This window comes from Carcharodon carcharias (assembly GCF_017639515.1).
Source record: "Carcharodon carcharias isolate sCarCar2 chromosome 37 unlocalized genomic scaffold, sCarCar2.pri SUPER_37_unloc_2, whole genome shotgun sequence".
NCBI classification, from domain to species: Eukaryota; Metazoa; Chordata; class Chondrichthyes; order Lamniformes; family Lamnidae; genus Carcharodon; species Carcharodon carcharias.
Genome location: NW_024470767.1, coordinates 862,210 through 878,147, shown reverse-complemented (window position 1 = coordinate 878,147; position 15,938 = coordinate 862,210). Strand labels below are relative to the sequence as shown.

The 15,938-nt window shown below is 54.5% G+C and overlaps 2 protein-coding genes across 9 annotated transcripts in view; one reads left to right on the top strand and one right to left on the bottom strand.

Annotated features, from left to right (window-relative positions):
- LOC121274682 (histone acetyltransferase KAT5) overlaps positions 1-7,237 on the top strand; it is a 59,329-nt gene extending 52,092 nt beyond the window's left edge. For all 6 annotated transcript variants that reach the window (XM_041181981.1, XM_041181978.1, XM_041181980.1 and 3 more), the window contains 5 exons: positions 1,437-1,577; positions 2,556-2,649; positions 4,097-4,256; positions 5,161-5,242; positions 6,724-7,237. In XM_041181981.1, coding sequence (XP_041037915.1) covers positions 1,437-1,577; positions 2,556-2,649; positions 4,097-4,256; positions 5,161-5,242; positions 6,724-6,858 — 612 coding nt within the window. In that variant the 3' untranslated portion in view covers positions 6,859-7,237. The remainder of the gene's footprint in view (positions 1-1,436; positions 1,578-2,555; positions 2,650-4,096; positions 4,257-5,160; positions 5,243-6,723) is intronic.
- A 5,312-nt stretch (positions 7,238-12,549) lies between these two features.
- The window catches only part of rnaseh2c (ribonuclease H2, subunit C), a 64,164-nt gene continuing 60,775 nt past the window's right edge, over positions 12,550-15,938 (bottom strand). For all 3 annotated transcript variants that reach the window (XM_041182047.1, XM_041182046.1, XM_041182045.1), the window contains one exon: positions 12,550-12,738. In XM_041182047.1, coding sequence (XP_041037981.1) covers positions 12,712-12,738 — 27 coding nt within the window. In that variant the 3' untranslated portion in view covers positions 12,550-12,711. The remainder of the gene's footprint in view (positions 12,739-15,938) is intronic.

Below are 15,938 nucleotides of genomic sequence, written 5' to 3'. Positions count from 1 at the left end.
TCCTGACCCTCTGACAGTGCGGCGCTCCCTCTGTACTGACGCTCCGACAATGCGATGCTCCCTCAGCACTGACCCTCTGACAGTGCAGCACTCCCTCTGTACTGACGCTCCGACAGTGCGATGCTCCCTCAGCAGTGACCCTCTGACAGTGCAGCACTCCCTCAGTCCTGACCCTCTGACAGTGCGGCGCTCCCTCTGTACTGAACCTCCGACAGTGCGGCGCTCCCTCAGTACTGACCCTCTGACAGTGCGGTGCTCCCTCTGTACTGACGCTCCGACAGTGCGATGCTCCCTCAGCACTGACCCTCCGACAGTGCGGCGCTCCCTCAGCACTGACCCTCTGACAGTGCGGCGCTCCCTCAGCACTGACCCTCCGACAGTGCAGCGCTCCCTCAGCACTGACCCTCCGACAATGCGGCGCTCCCTCAGCACTGACCCTCTGACAGTGCGGCGCTCCCTCAGCGCTGATCCTCTGACTGTGCGCCGCTCCCTCAGTGCTGACCCTCTGACATGTGGCGCTCCTTCAGTGCTGACCCTCTGACAGTGCGGCGCTCCCTCAGCACTGACCCTCTGACAGTGTGGTGCTCCCTCAGCAATGACCATCCAAAGGTGCGGCGCTCCCTCAGCACTGACCCTCTGACTGTGCGGCGCTCCCTCAGCACTGACCCTCTGACTGTGCGGCGTTCCCTCAGTACTGACCATCCGACAGTGCGGTGCTCCCTCAGCACTGACCCTCCGACAATGCGGCGCTCCCTCAGCACTGATCCTCTGACTGTACGCCGCTCCCTCAGTGCTGACCCTCTGACATGTGGCACTCCCTCAGCGCTGACCCTCTGACAGTGCGGCGCTGCCTCAGCACTGACCCTCCGACAGTGCGGTGCTCCCTCAGCACTGACCCTCTGACAGTGGGGCGCTGCCTCAGCACTGACCCTCCGACAGTGCGGCGCTCCCTCAGCACTGACCCTCCGACAGTGCGGCGCTCCCTCAGCACTGACCCTCTGACTGTGCGGTGTTCCCTTAGTACTGACCATCCGACAGTGCGGCGTTCCCTCAACACTGACCCTCCGAATTGGAAGTTCCCCTCCAAGTCACTCGCCATCCTGACTCGGAAATATATCGGCCATTCCTTCACTGTCGCTGGGTCAAAATCCTGGAACTCCCTCCCTAACAGCACGGTGGGTGTACCTACACCACAGAGACTGCAGCGGTTCAAGAAGGCAGCTCACCACCACCTTTTCAAGGGGCAAATAAGGATGGGCAATAAATGCTGGGCCCAGCCAGCGATGCTGTGAAAAAGAGGCGAGGGCCTCGAGGCTGCCAGTGGATTCACCAACTCCTGAAGAGCATGGGGACATCAGACTGAGGCAGGGAAGGAGAGATGGCGCTTTCTGGGTGCTCCTGTCTCATCGCTGCTTTTATTTTTTCACTGCGAACAGAATTACTCTCAGAACTTGTGTCTGCTGGCCAAGTGTTTCCTGGACCACAAAACCCTCTACTACGACACAGATCCCTTCCTATTCTACGTCATGACGGAGTATGACTGCAAAGGTTTTCACATTGTTGGCTACTTCTCTAAGGTAGGCAACTGCTTACTATCTCCCAGACTAAGACCACGAGCAGCGCTGTAATGCAGATCTGTACTGGTTTATATTCCACACGAGCCCCCTCGTGCCCCCCCCCCTCCCCCCCCCTCCTCCATCTCCCCCCATCCCCATATCCTTCTATCCCTTTCTCCCTCATGTGTTTATCCAGCTTCCCCCTTAAATGTATCGATACTATTCACCTCGACCACTCCCTGTGGGAGCGAGTCCCACATTCTCCCCACTCTCTGGGTGAAGGAGTTTCTGCTGAATTCCCCATCGGATTTATTAGTGACTGTCTTGTATCGATGGGCCCCTAGTTCTGGCCTTCCCCTCCCCAACAAGGGGAAACATCTTCTCTACGTCACCCCTATCGACACCCCCTTCATCATTTGGCAGTGGCACAGCAGTGTTGTCGCTGGGTTAGTAATCCAGAGACCCAGGGTAACGCTCTGGGGACCCGGGTTCGAATCCCACCACAGCAGTTGGAATTTTAAATTTTAAATTTGGAATTTAAATGAAGTCTGATGATGACTATAAAACCATTGCCGATTGTTGTAAAAACCCATCTGCTTTAGGGAGGGGAATCTGCCCTCCTTACCCGGTCTGGCCTACATGTGACTCCAGACCCACAGCAAATGTGGTTGACTCGTAAAATGCCCTCTGAACAAGGGCATTTGGGGATGGGCAATAAATGCTGGTCTAGCCAACACCACCCGCGTCCCATTAATGAATTAAAAAAATCTCAATCGGGTCACCTCTCAGCGTTCTCTTTTCTAGAGAACAGAGCAACAGCCTGATCATTCTAACCTCTGGAATCATCCCCTGTGAACATAAATTTCCCAGTCTTGCTCGTGTGTCATCCTTACATGGTAGAACAGAAAAACCGCACAAAAACGTTCTTTGTAAGAATAATTGAAATTAGTTCTTGCAGCGAGTGCGCTGTTTAATGCGACATTTTTTTTAACTGTTCAGGAGAAGGAATCGACAGAAGATTATAATGTGGCTTGCATTTTAACACTGCCACCATACCAAAGGAGAGGTTATGGAAAGTTGCTCATCGAATTCAGTAAGTAGCGATACTTCCTCACTTGGCCTCTCGCTCAAGAATCAATGGGACTGAATGGCACTGAGGGATAGAGGGAGGGAGATCGATCGATCGTTCAGTCTATCATGGTCTCCAATACTCCAGATTTAAGAATCCTAAAGTCAGCCACCCTATTCCCCTGCTCCTTTCCAGCAAGTACACGTCCAGTTCACACAGTAAAGCCTCACACCCTCATTGTCCAGTCCATCAGTCACCTCAGCAACTGGTCAAGGCTCTTTTGACAGCTCCTTCCAATCCTGTGACCGTGCCACCTAGCAGGAGGAGGGCAGCAGATACACCACCACCTGGAAGTTCCCCTCCAATCCACACACCATCCTGACTTGGAACTATATCGCCGTTCCTTCACTGTCACTGGGTCAAAATCCTGCTACTGACATCCCAGGAACGAACACTTATCTTAAATTACTCCGTGTGTCCTCTTTGGACTGGACCAGAAGGTTTGCTCCTTCCTCCCTGCTGTTAGCTGGGGCAGTTGTTGGGGCCACACCATAGCCACAAGGTTGGGCTAGAGAGGAAATTAAAACCACATCAGCCCTGGTTCCCTGCAATTGCACTGTTACTCATGATCACTGTAGCCTGCAGCAACCAGTTGGAAAAAACAATTTAGGCCACACTAACCTTTGCAGTGTAATTAAAAAAAAAAATTCTCAGGACGTGGGCTTCGCTGGCTGGGCCAGCATTTGTTGCCCGTCCCTATTTGCCCCTTGAGAAGGTGGTGGTGAGCTGCCTTCTTGAACCGCTGCCTTCTTGAACCGCTGCAGCCCCTGTGGTGTAGGTACACCCACAGTGCTGTTAGGGAGGGAGTTCCAGGATTTTGACCCAGCGACAGTGAAGGAACGGCCGATATATTTCCAAGTCAGGATGGTGAGTGACTGGGAGGTGGTGGTGCTCCCATGTGTCTGCTGCCCTTGTCCTTCTAGACGGTAAAGGTCATGGGTTTGGAAGGTGCTATTGAAGGAGCCTTGGTGAATTCCTGCAGTGCATCTTGTAGATGGTACACACACTGCTGCTACTGTGTGTCGGTGGTGGAGGGAGTGAATGTTTGTGGATGGGGTGCCAATCAAGCGGGGCTGCTTTGTCCTGGATGGAGTCAAGTGCCTTGGTGAGTTGCTGCAGTGCACCTTGTATATAGCACACCCAGTGGTGCCGCTGCACGCTGGTGGTGGAGGGAACCAGGTTTTAGTAACCAATGCAGAATCATCATGTGAGGTTTAATCATCACTTTGCCAATGGCTGAATCAAAGGTTAAATTGTCAGTCCATTCCTGAGAGTCATCCAGACCAGGTTTTGACACCTCGCAATAGGTGCTGTGCTCTTGTTACTGCCTGTTCTGATTTCCAGGTCTCTGTTCCCGTTGATAACCTGTGAAGAACTGGAACCCATGCCTATCGCTGCTTTGTTCTTCCAGGTTACGAGCTCTCGAAGGTCGAGGGGAAGACGGGGACACCAGAGAAACCTTTGTCTGACCTGGGCCTGCTGTCCTATCGCAGTTACTGGTCGCAGACCATCCTGGAGATTCTCATGGAGCTGAAATCCGACAACGGAGAGAGGCCACAGATCACCATCAAGTACGTGAGGGGTGGGGAGGACAGTGTCTCACTGTGTCAGCCGGGGCAGGTCTCCTTGGGTACCACTCCCTTCCATCACTCCCCTCTGAGTCAGGACCAGGTGGGTTCAAACCCCACCCCAGAGACTGGAGTACAAAATCCACACTAGGTCCAATTTACCCTCCTGTGACACTTTACTATGGTAAAGGCGCTATATTAATGCAGGGTGGTGTTGTTATTTGACACTGCCGAGAGTCAGCAGGGGAGTTGGGGCAGTACCCATCAGCACCATCACCCTGCCTCAGTGATATTCTGGAGTAGTGCGCACTGTTTTTGCTCTCCTTACCTAAGGAAGGATATACTTATCGTAGAGGGAATGCAACAGATCGATTCCTGGGTTGGTGGGACTGAGGAGAGTATTCTCTAGAGTTTCGAAAAACGAAGCAGACCCAAATTCTGACCGGGTTCGACAGGGTGGATGCAGGGAGGGTGTTTCCCCCTGGCTGCGGGGTTCTGGAACCAGGGGACACAGTCTCAGAGAAAGGGGCAGGTCATTTAGGACTGAGATGAGGAGGAATTTCTTCACTCAGAGGCAGGTGAATCTTTGGAATTCTCTATCCCAGAGGCTGCGGAGGATCAGTCACTGAGTATGTTCAAGACTGAGATCGATAGATTTCTACATATTGAAAACATCGAGGAATACGGGGATAGTGCAGGGAAGATGGTGTTGCAGTAGATGATCAGCCATGACACAGTGAAATGGTACAGCAGGCTTGAGGGGTCGAATGGCCTACTCCTGCTCCTATTTCTTAAGTTCCTATGATACTAACAAGACCTTATCCTCACAGATATGAGTGTGGAAAACTATCAGTGGCTGATGAACTTATGGTGGCAAATTCTAAATCCCTCTTCTGTTTCACCTCAGTGAGATCAGTGAACTGACCAGCATAAAGAAGGAGGATGTGATCTCCACCCTACAGTATCTCAACCTCATTAACTACTATAAGGTAGGCACCCGGCATGTAATGCCAAACTGTCGAACCCGCTGTTCCTTCAGCTGCCAGTGATGTTAGCAAGGATGACCATAGTGCACTCCCACACCCGCATATGGCCGGTTTGAGGGGAGTTGCTCACAAGGTCTGCGGAAGGTCTTCCTCTCAGCCCAAAGAACTCTGCAGCATGGAGAGAGAAGAGACTGTGGGAGGGTCAGTGCTGAGGGAGCGCCGCACTGTCGGAGGGTCAGTGCTGAGGGAGTGCCGCACTGTCGGAGGGTCAGTGCTGAGGGAGTGCCGCACTGTCGGAGGGTCAGTGCTGAGGGAGCGCCGCACTGTGGGAGGGTCAGTGCTGAGGGAGCGCCGCACTGTCGGAGGGTCAGTGCTGAGGGAGTGCCGCACTGTTGGAGGGTCAGTGCTGAGGGAGCGCCGCACTGTCGGAGGGTCAGTGCTGAGGGAGTGCCGCACTGTGGGAGGGTCAGTGCTGAGGGAGCGCCGCACTGTGGGAGGGTCAGTGCTGAGGGAGCACCGCACTGTGGGAGGGTCAGTACTGAGGGAGTGCCACACTGTTGGAGGGTCAGTGCTGAGGGAGCACAGCACTGTTGGAGAGTCAGTGCTGAGGGAGCGCCGCACTGTCGGAGGTTCAGTGCTGAGGGAGCACCTAACTGTCGGAGGGTCAGTGCTGAGGGAGCGCCGCACTGTCGGAGGGTCAGTGCTGAGGGAGCGTCAGTGCTGAGAGCACAGCACTGTTGGAGAGTCAGTGCTGAGGGAGCGCCGCACTGTCGGAGGGTCAGTGCTGAGGGATCGCCGCACTGTTGGAGGTTCAGTGCTGAGGGAGCGCCGCACTCTCAGAGAGTCAGTGCTGAGGGTGCGCTGCACTGTCGGAGGGTCAGTGCTGAGGGAGTGCTGCACTGTCGGAGGGTCAGTACTGAGGAAGCCCAGCACTGTCAGAGGGTCAGTGCTGAGGGAGTGCCGCACTGTCGGAGGGTCAGTACTGAGGAAGCCCAGCACTGTCAGAGGGTCAGTGCTGAGGGAGCGCCGCACTGTCGGAGGGTCAGTGCTGAGGGAGGGCCGCACTGTCAGAGGGTCAGTACTGAGGAAGCGCCACACTGTCGGAGGTGCCGTCTTTCAGGATGAGACATTAAACAGAGGCCCCGTCTGCCCTCTCGGGTGGGGGTAAAAGATCCCACGGCCACTATTGGAAGAAGAGCAGGGGGGAGTTCTCCCCGGTGTCTTGGGGCCAATATTTATCCCTCAACCAACATCACTAAAAACAGATGATCTGGGTCATTATCACATTGCTGTTTGTGGGATCTTGCTGTGCATAAAATGGCTGCATTACGACACCTCAGTGGAAGTGGCTCAGTAGCTGTTAGGTGTTTTGGGAGCTGCTGCGAATGTGGAACTTTTCTTAGTGCGAGATCTCTTTTGTTAACTTTGTATTGGAAGGTGTCTTGTGCACTGACTAAATCTTGCTGTTTTGCCTGTGTTTTCAGGGCCAGTACATTCTCACACTGTCCGAGGACATTGTAGAGGGGCACGAGAAGGCAATGATGAAGAGGCATCTGCGAATAGACTCCAAGTGCTTGCACTTTACACCCAAGGACTGGAGCAAGAGGGGTAAATGGTGACATGGGACCACACAGCAGCAGAGAGAGAGAGAGAGAGAGAGAGAGAAAGTGTCAGTGGATCAGGAGCACAGCGGAGACAGAGCATTCACCCATTCCTCTCTCTATCACCGATTCTCTTGTCGCAATTACTCAGCACATGGCAGACTCTCGTTGTTGGTGCCCACCCAGCTTTCAGTGAGCGATCATTGTCTTTGGAACCTTGCCCTCTCTCTCTTGCCCCACCTGCACCAACACGCTTTCTGCGCCACCAGCCAGAATGGACCCAGGAAATTCTCAAGTGTAGTGTGGTGACAGCTGCTGGAGGAGGCCCTGGCAGTGCTGAGTTGGACCCGAGTTGAACTGGTTTGGTCGGGTGTTGACCTTTGGCCCCCCCCTCCCCCCCCCCACCCCCCCGCCGTCCTCTGCCCTGGGCTGCGGGTAACTTTGGGGCTAGCGGTACCTTGATCGAATGGCCTCCAACCCATGTGGCCCTCTGTGGGATGTTTGGCTGGGGTGTGTTGGGGGCAACGCGCACTGTTTGCACGGATGCACTTTTCAGTACACAACTCCTGGATGGTGATCGGGAAGGGTGGGGGTGGGGAGCGGAATCCTGGTTGGTTTACTTTCACCCTCATTACCCCCCTCTCCACCCAAACCCCTCGCTCATGAGCACTTCAGGCTGGGGATGAGGGGTTGACCCAATGTGGAAATCACTGTGTGATGCTGCACTGGCCCAGTGCCTTCACTCCAGCGGCACTGCACTGGCCCAGTGCCTTCACTCCAGCGGCACTGCACTGGCCCAGTGCCTTCACTCCAGTGGCGTCGCAGGCATCTGGAGCTTGAGTCTTGAGGCCTATGAGGCTTGAAGTGAAGACGAGCGGGACCTTGCTTTTGCATCCACAGGAATATTGAAGAGGGTCAGTCCCAGGTGTGCACAGACTCCGGGAGTCCAACAGGGAGCAGCTCATCGAAACTCTCAGCTCGAAGGAGTTGCCGATTCCCATGCATCGACTGTACTCATCGCAAACTGCTGGTGGACTCCGGAGAGAGACCTTTGTGAGGTGATTGTGTGGACGATGGTTACAGTAGCCCCGGCATTCACTGTGTCTGAGACTCAGACACAAATTGAAATATCTTGTTTCTGGACTCCTGCAGCGAACAACCAGAACTATTGACTTATTTAACTTTCTACATTCAAATAAAGTCAACTCAGTGTAAGAAAATAATGTGTGTGGGTGGAACAATCCCCCCCCAAAACCACCCTGTCCACTATCCACACCCCCTCCCCACTTCACAATCAATCATTAGGGAAAGATTCACAGCTCCAGTGATGGTGTGGTCACACATATTGATTTTATTAATTGTGTTTTGCACCATTTGGTGTGAGAAATGGGAATGTTGCACAGTTACTGCTTTACCTCCGGGTTTAGTGGATGTACAGCTTGGTGGGAACTTTACTCTGTATCTAACCCTGTGCTGTACCTGTCCTGGGAGTGTTTGATGGGGACAGTGTAGAGGGAGCTTTACTCTGTATCTAACCCCGTGCTGTACCTGTCCTGGGAGTGTTTGATGGGGACAGTGTAGAGGGACCTTTACTCTGTATCTAACCCCGTGCTGTACCTGTCCTGGGAGTGTTTGATGGGGACAGTGTAGAGGGTTTACTCTGTATCTAACCCCGTGCTGTACCTGTCCTGGGAGTGTTTGATGGGGACAGTGTAGAAGGAGCTTTACTCTGTATCTAACCCCGTGCTGTACCTGTCCTGGGAGTGTTTGATGGGGACGGTGTAGTGGAAGCTTTACTCTGTATCTAACCCCGTGCTGTACCTGTCCTGGGAGTGTTTGATGGGGACAGTGTAGAGGGAGCTTTACTCTGTATCTAACCCCGTGCTGTACCTGTCCTGGGAGTGTTTGATGGGTCAGTGTAGAGGGAACTTTACTCTGTATCTAACCCCGTGCTGTACCTGTCCTGTGAGTGTTTGATGGGGACAGTGTAGAGGGAGCTTTACTCTGTATCTAACCCCGTGCTGTACCTGTCCTGGGAGTGTTTGATGGGGACAGTGTAGAGGGACCTTTACTCTGTATCTAACCCCGTGCTGTCCCTGTCCTGGGAGTGTTTGATGGGGACAGTGTAGAAGGAGCTTTACTCTGTATCTAACCCCGTGCTGTACCTGTCCTGGGAGTGTTTGATGGGGACGGTGTAGGGGGAGCTCTACTCTGTATCTAACCCCGTGCTGTACCTGTCCTGGGAGTGTTTGATGGGGACGGTGTAGAGGGAGCTTTACTCTGTATCTAACCCCGTGCTGTACCTGTCCTGGGAGTGTTTGATGGGGACAGTGTAGAGGGCGCTTTACTCTGTATCTAACCCCGTGCTGTACCTGTCCTGGGAGTGTTTGATGGGGACAGTGTAGAGGGAGCTTTACTCTGTATCTAACCCCGTGCTGTCCCTGTCCTGGGAGTGTTTGATGGGGACAGTGTAGAGGGCGCTTTACTCTGTATCTAACCCCGTGCTGTACCTGCCCTGGGAGTGTTTGATGGGGACGGTGTAGGGGGAGCTTTACTCTGTATCTAACCCTGTGCTGTACCTGTCCTGGGAGTGTTTGATGGGGACGGTGTAGAGGGAGCTTTACTCTGTATCTAACCCCGTGCTGTACCTGTCCTGGGAGTGTTTGATGGGGACAGTGTAGAGGGCGCTTTACTCTGTATCTAACCCCGTGCTGTACCTGTCCTGGGAGTGTTTGATGGGGACAGTGTAGAGAGAGCTTTACTCTGTATCTAACCCCGTGCTGTACCTGTCCTGGGAGTGTTTGATGGGGACAGTGTAGAGGAAGCTTTACTCTGTATCTAACCCCGTGCTGTACCTGTCCTGGGAGTGTTTGATGGGGACAGTGTAGAGAGAGCTTTACTCTGTATCTAACCCCGTGCTGTACCTGTCCTGGGAGTGTTTGATGGGGACAGTGTAGAGGGTTTACTCTGTATCTAACCCCGTGCTGTACCTGTCCTGGGAGTGTTTGATGAGGACAGTGTAGAGGGAGATTTACTCTGTATCTAACCCCGTGCTGTACCTGTCCTGGGTACTGTGGGCTCCTCCCACCCTGCAATGTGAGATGGTAACTGAGGGTGATGGTGGGTTTTTAGGCTTATGGGGCTGCTAATCATTCTGGAGCAGGAGGGAGAGAGGAGATAACCTCGGACCCATGGGTTCCAGTCGAAACTTTTAAAATGCCAAGAATCTTATTTATATATCTGTCGGTAAAAGACACAGCCTGTTTTACCTGATATCAATCCTGTTCTTTGTGAGGGTCCAGGCTTTGCGTGTGCTGGGGGCCTGGGCACATGTCAGTGGCATGATTATGCAAGATTGGCAGGAGCTTGACAGGCCACTGGTACCCGCAATCACATGGCTGCAAGCTCCACTCTCCCCCCCCCACAACGTTCCTAATGTTCCTTCCCCCCCCCCACCACCCCCCCACGTTCTGTTCCTAATGTTCCTTCCCCCCCCCACCACCCCCCCACGTTCTGTTCCTAATGTTCCTTCCCCCCCCCACCCACCCCCCACGTTCTGTTCCTAATGTTCCTTCCCCCCCCCACCACCCCCCCACGTTCTGTTCCTAATGTTCCTTCCCCCCCCCACCACCCCCCCACGTTCTGTTCCTAATGTTCCTTCCCCCCCCCACCCACCCCCCACGTTCTGTTCCTAATGTTCCTTCCCCCCCCCACCACCCCCCCACGTTCTGTTCCTAATGTTCCTTCCCCCCCCCACCCACCCCCCCACGTTCTGTTCCTAATGTTCCTTCCCCCCCCCCCCCACGTTCTGTTCCTAATGTTCCTTCCCCCCCCACCACCCCCCCACGTTCTGTTCCTAATGTTCCTTCCCCCCCCCACCACCCCCCCACGTTCTGTTCCTAATGTTCCTTCCCCCCCCCACCACCCCCCCACGTTCTGTTCCTAATGTTCCTTCCCCCCCCCACCACCCCCCCACGTTCTGTTCCTAATGTTCCTTCCCCCCCACCACCCCCCCACGTTCTGTTCCTAATGTTCCTTCCCCCCCCCACCACCCCCCCACGTTCTGTTCCTAATGTTCCTTCCCCCCCCCACCACCCCCCCCACGTTCTGTTCCTAATGTTCCTTCCCCCCCCCACCACCCCCCCACGTTCTGTTCCTAATGTTCCTTCCCCCCCCCACCACCCCCCCACGTTCTGTTCCTAATGTTCCTTCCCCCCCCCACATTCTGTTCCTAATGTTCCCCCCTCCACCACCCCCCCCACGTTCTGTTCCTAATGTTCCCCCCCCCCCACCCCCCCACGTTCTGTTCCTAATGTTCCCCCCCCCCCCACCCCCCACGTTCTGTTCCTAATGTACCTTCCCCCCCACCCCCCACGTTCTGTTCCTAATGTTCCCCCCCCCCCCCACGTTCTGTTCCTAATGTTCCCCCCCCCCCACCCCCCACGTTCTGTTCCTAATGTTTCCCCCCCCCCACGTTCTGTTCCTAATATTCCTTCCCCCCCCCCCCACGTTCTGTTCCTAATGTTCCCCCCCCCCCCACGTTCTGCTCCTAATGTTCCTTCCCCCCCCCCCACCCCCCCACGTTCTGCTCCTAATGTTCCCCCCCCACCCCCCCCCACTTTCTGCTCCTAATGTTCCCCCCCCCACCCCCCCACGTTCTGCTCCTAATGTTCCTTCCCCCCAGCCTCCAAAATGTTCTGCCACTGCACCCGTCCGCCCCGATTTCCTCCCCAGACTGCCTCCCTGCCAACATTGTTCCCTAATCTTTTCATTCCCCACCCAGCCGCAGACTTGCTGTTGCCATTTCTTCGGGTGAGGCCTGCTGCAGTTGCATGTCTTGTGCTGTTCCAGTGCTGTAACTGTGTCCGACCCTGGCAGTGCTTGTAACAGCCAGTGCTGTAACTGCGTCTGACCCAGGCAGTGCTTGTAACAGCCAGTGCTGTAACTGCGTCTGATCCAGGCAGTTCTGTAACTGCGTCTGACCCAGCCAGTGCTGTAACTGCGTCTGACCCAGGCAGTGCTGTAACTGCGTCTGACCCAGGCAGTGCTGTAACAGCCAGTGCTGTAACTGCGTCTGACCCAGGCAGTGCTGTAACTGCGTCTGACCCAGGCAGTGCTGTAACAGCCAGTGCTGTAACTGCGTCTGACCCAGGCAGTGCTGTAACTGCGTCTGACCCAGGCAGTGCTGTAACTGCGTCTGACCCAGGCAGTGCTGTAACTGCGTCTGACCCAGGCAGTGCTGTAACAGCCAGTGCTGTAACTGCGTCTGACCCAGGCAGTGCTGTAACTGCGTCTGACCCAGGCAGTGCTGTAACTGCGTCTGACCCAGGCAGTGCTGTAACAGCCAGTGCTGTAACTGCGTCTGACCCAGGCAGTGCTGTAACAGCCAGTGCTTGTATGATATTTGTGTAAATCTGATGCATCTGACCATGTCAGATTCAGGAACTTGTTGAGGTGTGTGGTTTTATTTGTAATACAGTCTGTACAGAGTAAATATGAATGTATCCTGCCTCAGCATCTCTGCTCTGTGTTTTATTGTCATGACTTGCCCCTCTGCTTCCTCCATCCTTCCCTATCGGAGTCTGACTGAATTGAGACGAGGGGTAAGTTGTTCACTGTTTGTTCCTGGCCTCTGAGCATTGACTGCTGCACTGAACCCTTTCACCCCATCGCACAAACAATCGGAAAGAATAAGAAGGCCCAGTTAAATGTGATTAGAAAATAATCTGTTTATTCCTGCAGGAAGTTGGGGGGGTGGGGGTGGTGACACAAGCAAGCTTCCCAAGGGCTGCACGTCTTGATGTCTCTCTCCAAGTCCCGTATGTCACAGCTGAAGATGGGGCAATGGGATCGTGAGGGTGCAGAATCTGCTCACTGGTCTTCCACTGGGCCATGAATCTGCAAAGTACAACACAGTTCCCACCACTTAGAAGATTCACGTTTCAAATCGGCATTTGTGGTCCAGAAAGCCCCGCGCGATAACCCAGTGGTATTGGTGTTTATGGCGGAACTAGCGGTGTCTCTAGTATTTCAAACACAACTGGCTGACTCTGATCCCATCGGGTTAGAGCTAACCCCACTGCCAGCTCAAACTTCAATCAAATCCAACTCTTGATTCCACTTGATTTACCTTCTGTGCACTAAAGCCCTGTCTCACTCCAACTCGGGACACTAAAACTGGGGCTTTAATCCAACAACAGCTTTTTCAAAATTCATTCACGGAGATGTGGGTGTCGCTGGCTGGGCCCAGCATTTATTGCCCATCCCTAATTGCCCCTTGAGAAGGTGGCAGTGAGCTGCCTTCTTGAACCGCCGCAGTCCATGTGGTGTAGGTTAGGAAGGGAGTTCCAGGATTCCTAGCCAGTGACAGTGAAGGAACTTGCATTTATCTAGCACCATTAATGTAACAAATCAGAATTTGGCCCTGAGGTACTTACACTAAGTAAGATCTCGTGTACAGGGTAATATATTAACGAGGATGATTGGTTAGCTAACAGGAAACAGAGAAAAGGCATAAATGGTCATTTCCAAATGTAACGTGTCACAGGGATTGGTGCTGAGGCCTCAACTGTTTACAATTGATATCAATGACCGAGATGAAGGGACAGATGGTACAGTGGCTAAAGTTGCTGATGACACAAAGACAGGTAGGAAAGTAAGTTGTGAAGAGGAGATAAAGAGGCTGCAAAGGGATATAGATAAATGAGTGGGTAAAAAATTTGGCAGGTGGAGTATAATGTGGGAAAACGTGAACCTCTCCACTTTGACAGGAGGAATAGAAAAGCAGCAAATTATTTAAATGGAGAGAGAGATTGCAGAACTCTGGGGTACAGAGGGATCTGGGTGTCCTGGTGCATGAATCAGGAAAAGTTAATCTGCAGGTACAGCAAGTGATTAGGAAGGAAAATGGGATGTTGCTGTTCATTCCAAGGGGAATGGGATTTAAAAGTAGGGATGTTTTACTGCAGCTGTACAGGGTGCTGGTGAGACCACATCTGGAGCACTGTGTACAGTTTTTGTCTCATTATTTAAGAAAGGATATAAATGCGTTAGCAGTTCAGAGAAGGTTCACTCGGCTGATTCCCGGGATGAAGGGGGTTTGTCTCATGAGGAAAGGTTGAGCAGGTTGGGCCCTGTACCCATTGGGGTTTAGAAGAATGAGAGGTGATCTTATTGAAACATATCAGATCCTGAGGGTGGGTTTGACAGGGTGGAGGCTGAGAGGATGTTTCCCCTTGTGGGAGAGACGAGAACCAGGGGACAGTTTAGAAATAAAGGGGACTCCCATTGAAGATGGAGACAGGAAGAAACGTTTTTCTCTTTAAGGATCGTGAATCTTTGGAATTCTCTTCCCCAGAGAGTGTTAGAGGCAGGGTCAGTGAATATTTTTAGGGCAGAGGTAGATAGATTCCTGACTAACAAGGGAGTCGAAGGTTATCGGGGTGGGGGGGGGCGGGGTAGGTGGAATGTGGAATCGAGGTCACAATCAGATCAGGCATGGTCTTATTTAATAGCCTCCTCCTCATATAAGGAGATTTCAGGGACAAATGTCCAACTGGTCAGTTTTAAGAAGCATCTTAAAGGAGGAGAGGGTGGGGGGGAGGAGAGGGTGGGGGGGAGGGGAGGAGGGGGGGGAGGGGAGGAGAGAGAGGGGAGGGGGTTGAGAGGGGAGGGGGGGGAGAGACAGGGGAGGGGGGAGAGACAGGGGAGGGGGGGAGAGACAGGGGAGGGGGGAGAGACAGGGGAGGGGGGGAGAGACGGGAGGGGGGGAGAGACAGGGGAGGGGGGAGAGACAGGGGAGGGGGGAGAGACAGGGGAGGGGGGAGAGACAGGGGAGGGGGGAGAGACAGGGGAGGGGGGAGAGACAGGGGAGGGGGTTGAGGAGGGCAGAGGGGAGGGGGAAGAGAGAGAGAGGAGGGGGGAGAGGGAGAGAGAGAGAGGAGGGGGGAGAGGGAGAGAGAGAGAGGAGGGGGGAGAGGGAGAGAGAGAGAGCAGGGGGGAGAGGGAGAGAGAGAGAGCAGGGGGGAGAGGGAGAGAGAGAGAGCAGGGGGGAGAGGGAGAGGAGGGGGAGAGAGAGAGAGAGGGAGGGGGAGAGAGAGAGAGAGAGAGGGGAGGGCATGGGGAGAGAGAGAGAGAGAGGGGAGGGGGAGAGGGAGAGAGAGAGGGGAGAGAGAGAGAGAGAGAGAGAGAGGGGAGGGGGAGAGGGAGAGAGAGAGGGGAGAGAGAGAGAGAGAGAGAGAGAGGGGAGAGAGAGAGAGAGAGAGAGAGAGGGGAGGGGGGAGAGAGAGAGAGAGAGAAGGGGGGAGAGGGAGAGAGAGAGAGAGAGAGGAGGGGAGAGAGAGGGAGAGAAGGGGGGAGAGGGAGAGAGAGTGAGAGAAGGGGGGGGAGGGAGAGAGAGTGAGAGAAGAGGGGGGAGAGAGAGAGGAGGGGGGAGAGAGAGAGGAGGGGGGAGAGGGAGAGAGAGAGGAGGGGGGAGAGAGAGAGAGAGAGAGGAGGGGGGGAGAGAGAGAGAGAGAGCGGGGAGGGCGGGAGAGAGAGAGAGCGAGAGCGGGGAGGGCGGGAGAGAGAGAGAGCGAGAACGGGGAGTGCGGGAGAGAGAGAGAGAGAGAGAGGGGAGGGCGGGAGAGAGAGGAGGGGGGAGAGGGAGAGAGAGAGGGAGGAGGGGGGAGAGAGAGAGGGAGGAGGGGGGAGAGAGAGAGGGAGGAGGGGGGAGAGAGAGAGAGAGAGAGAGAGAGAGAGGGGAGGGGGGGAGAGAGAGGGGAGGGGGGAGAGAGAGAGAAGGGGGGAGAGGGAGAGAGAGAGAGAGAGAAGGGGGGAGAGGGAGAGAGAGAGAGAGAGAAGAGGGGAGAGAGAGTGAGAGAAGGGGGGAGAGGGAGAGAGAGTGAGAGAAGGGGGGAGAGGGAGAGAGAGAGAGGAGGGGGAGAGAGAGAGAGAGAGAGGAGGGGGAGAGAGAGAGAAGGGGAGGGCAGGGGGAGAGAGAGAGAGAAGGGGAGGGGAGGGGGGAGAGAGAGAGAAGGGGGAGGGGAGGGGGGAGAGAGAGAGAGAGAGAAGGGGGAGGGGAGGGGGGAGAGAGAGAGAGAGAGAGAGGAGGGGGGAGA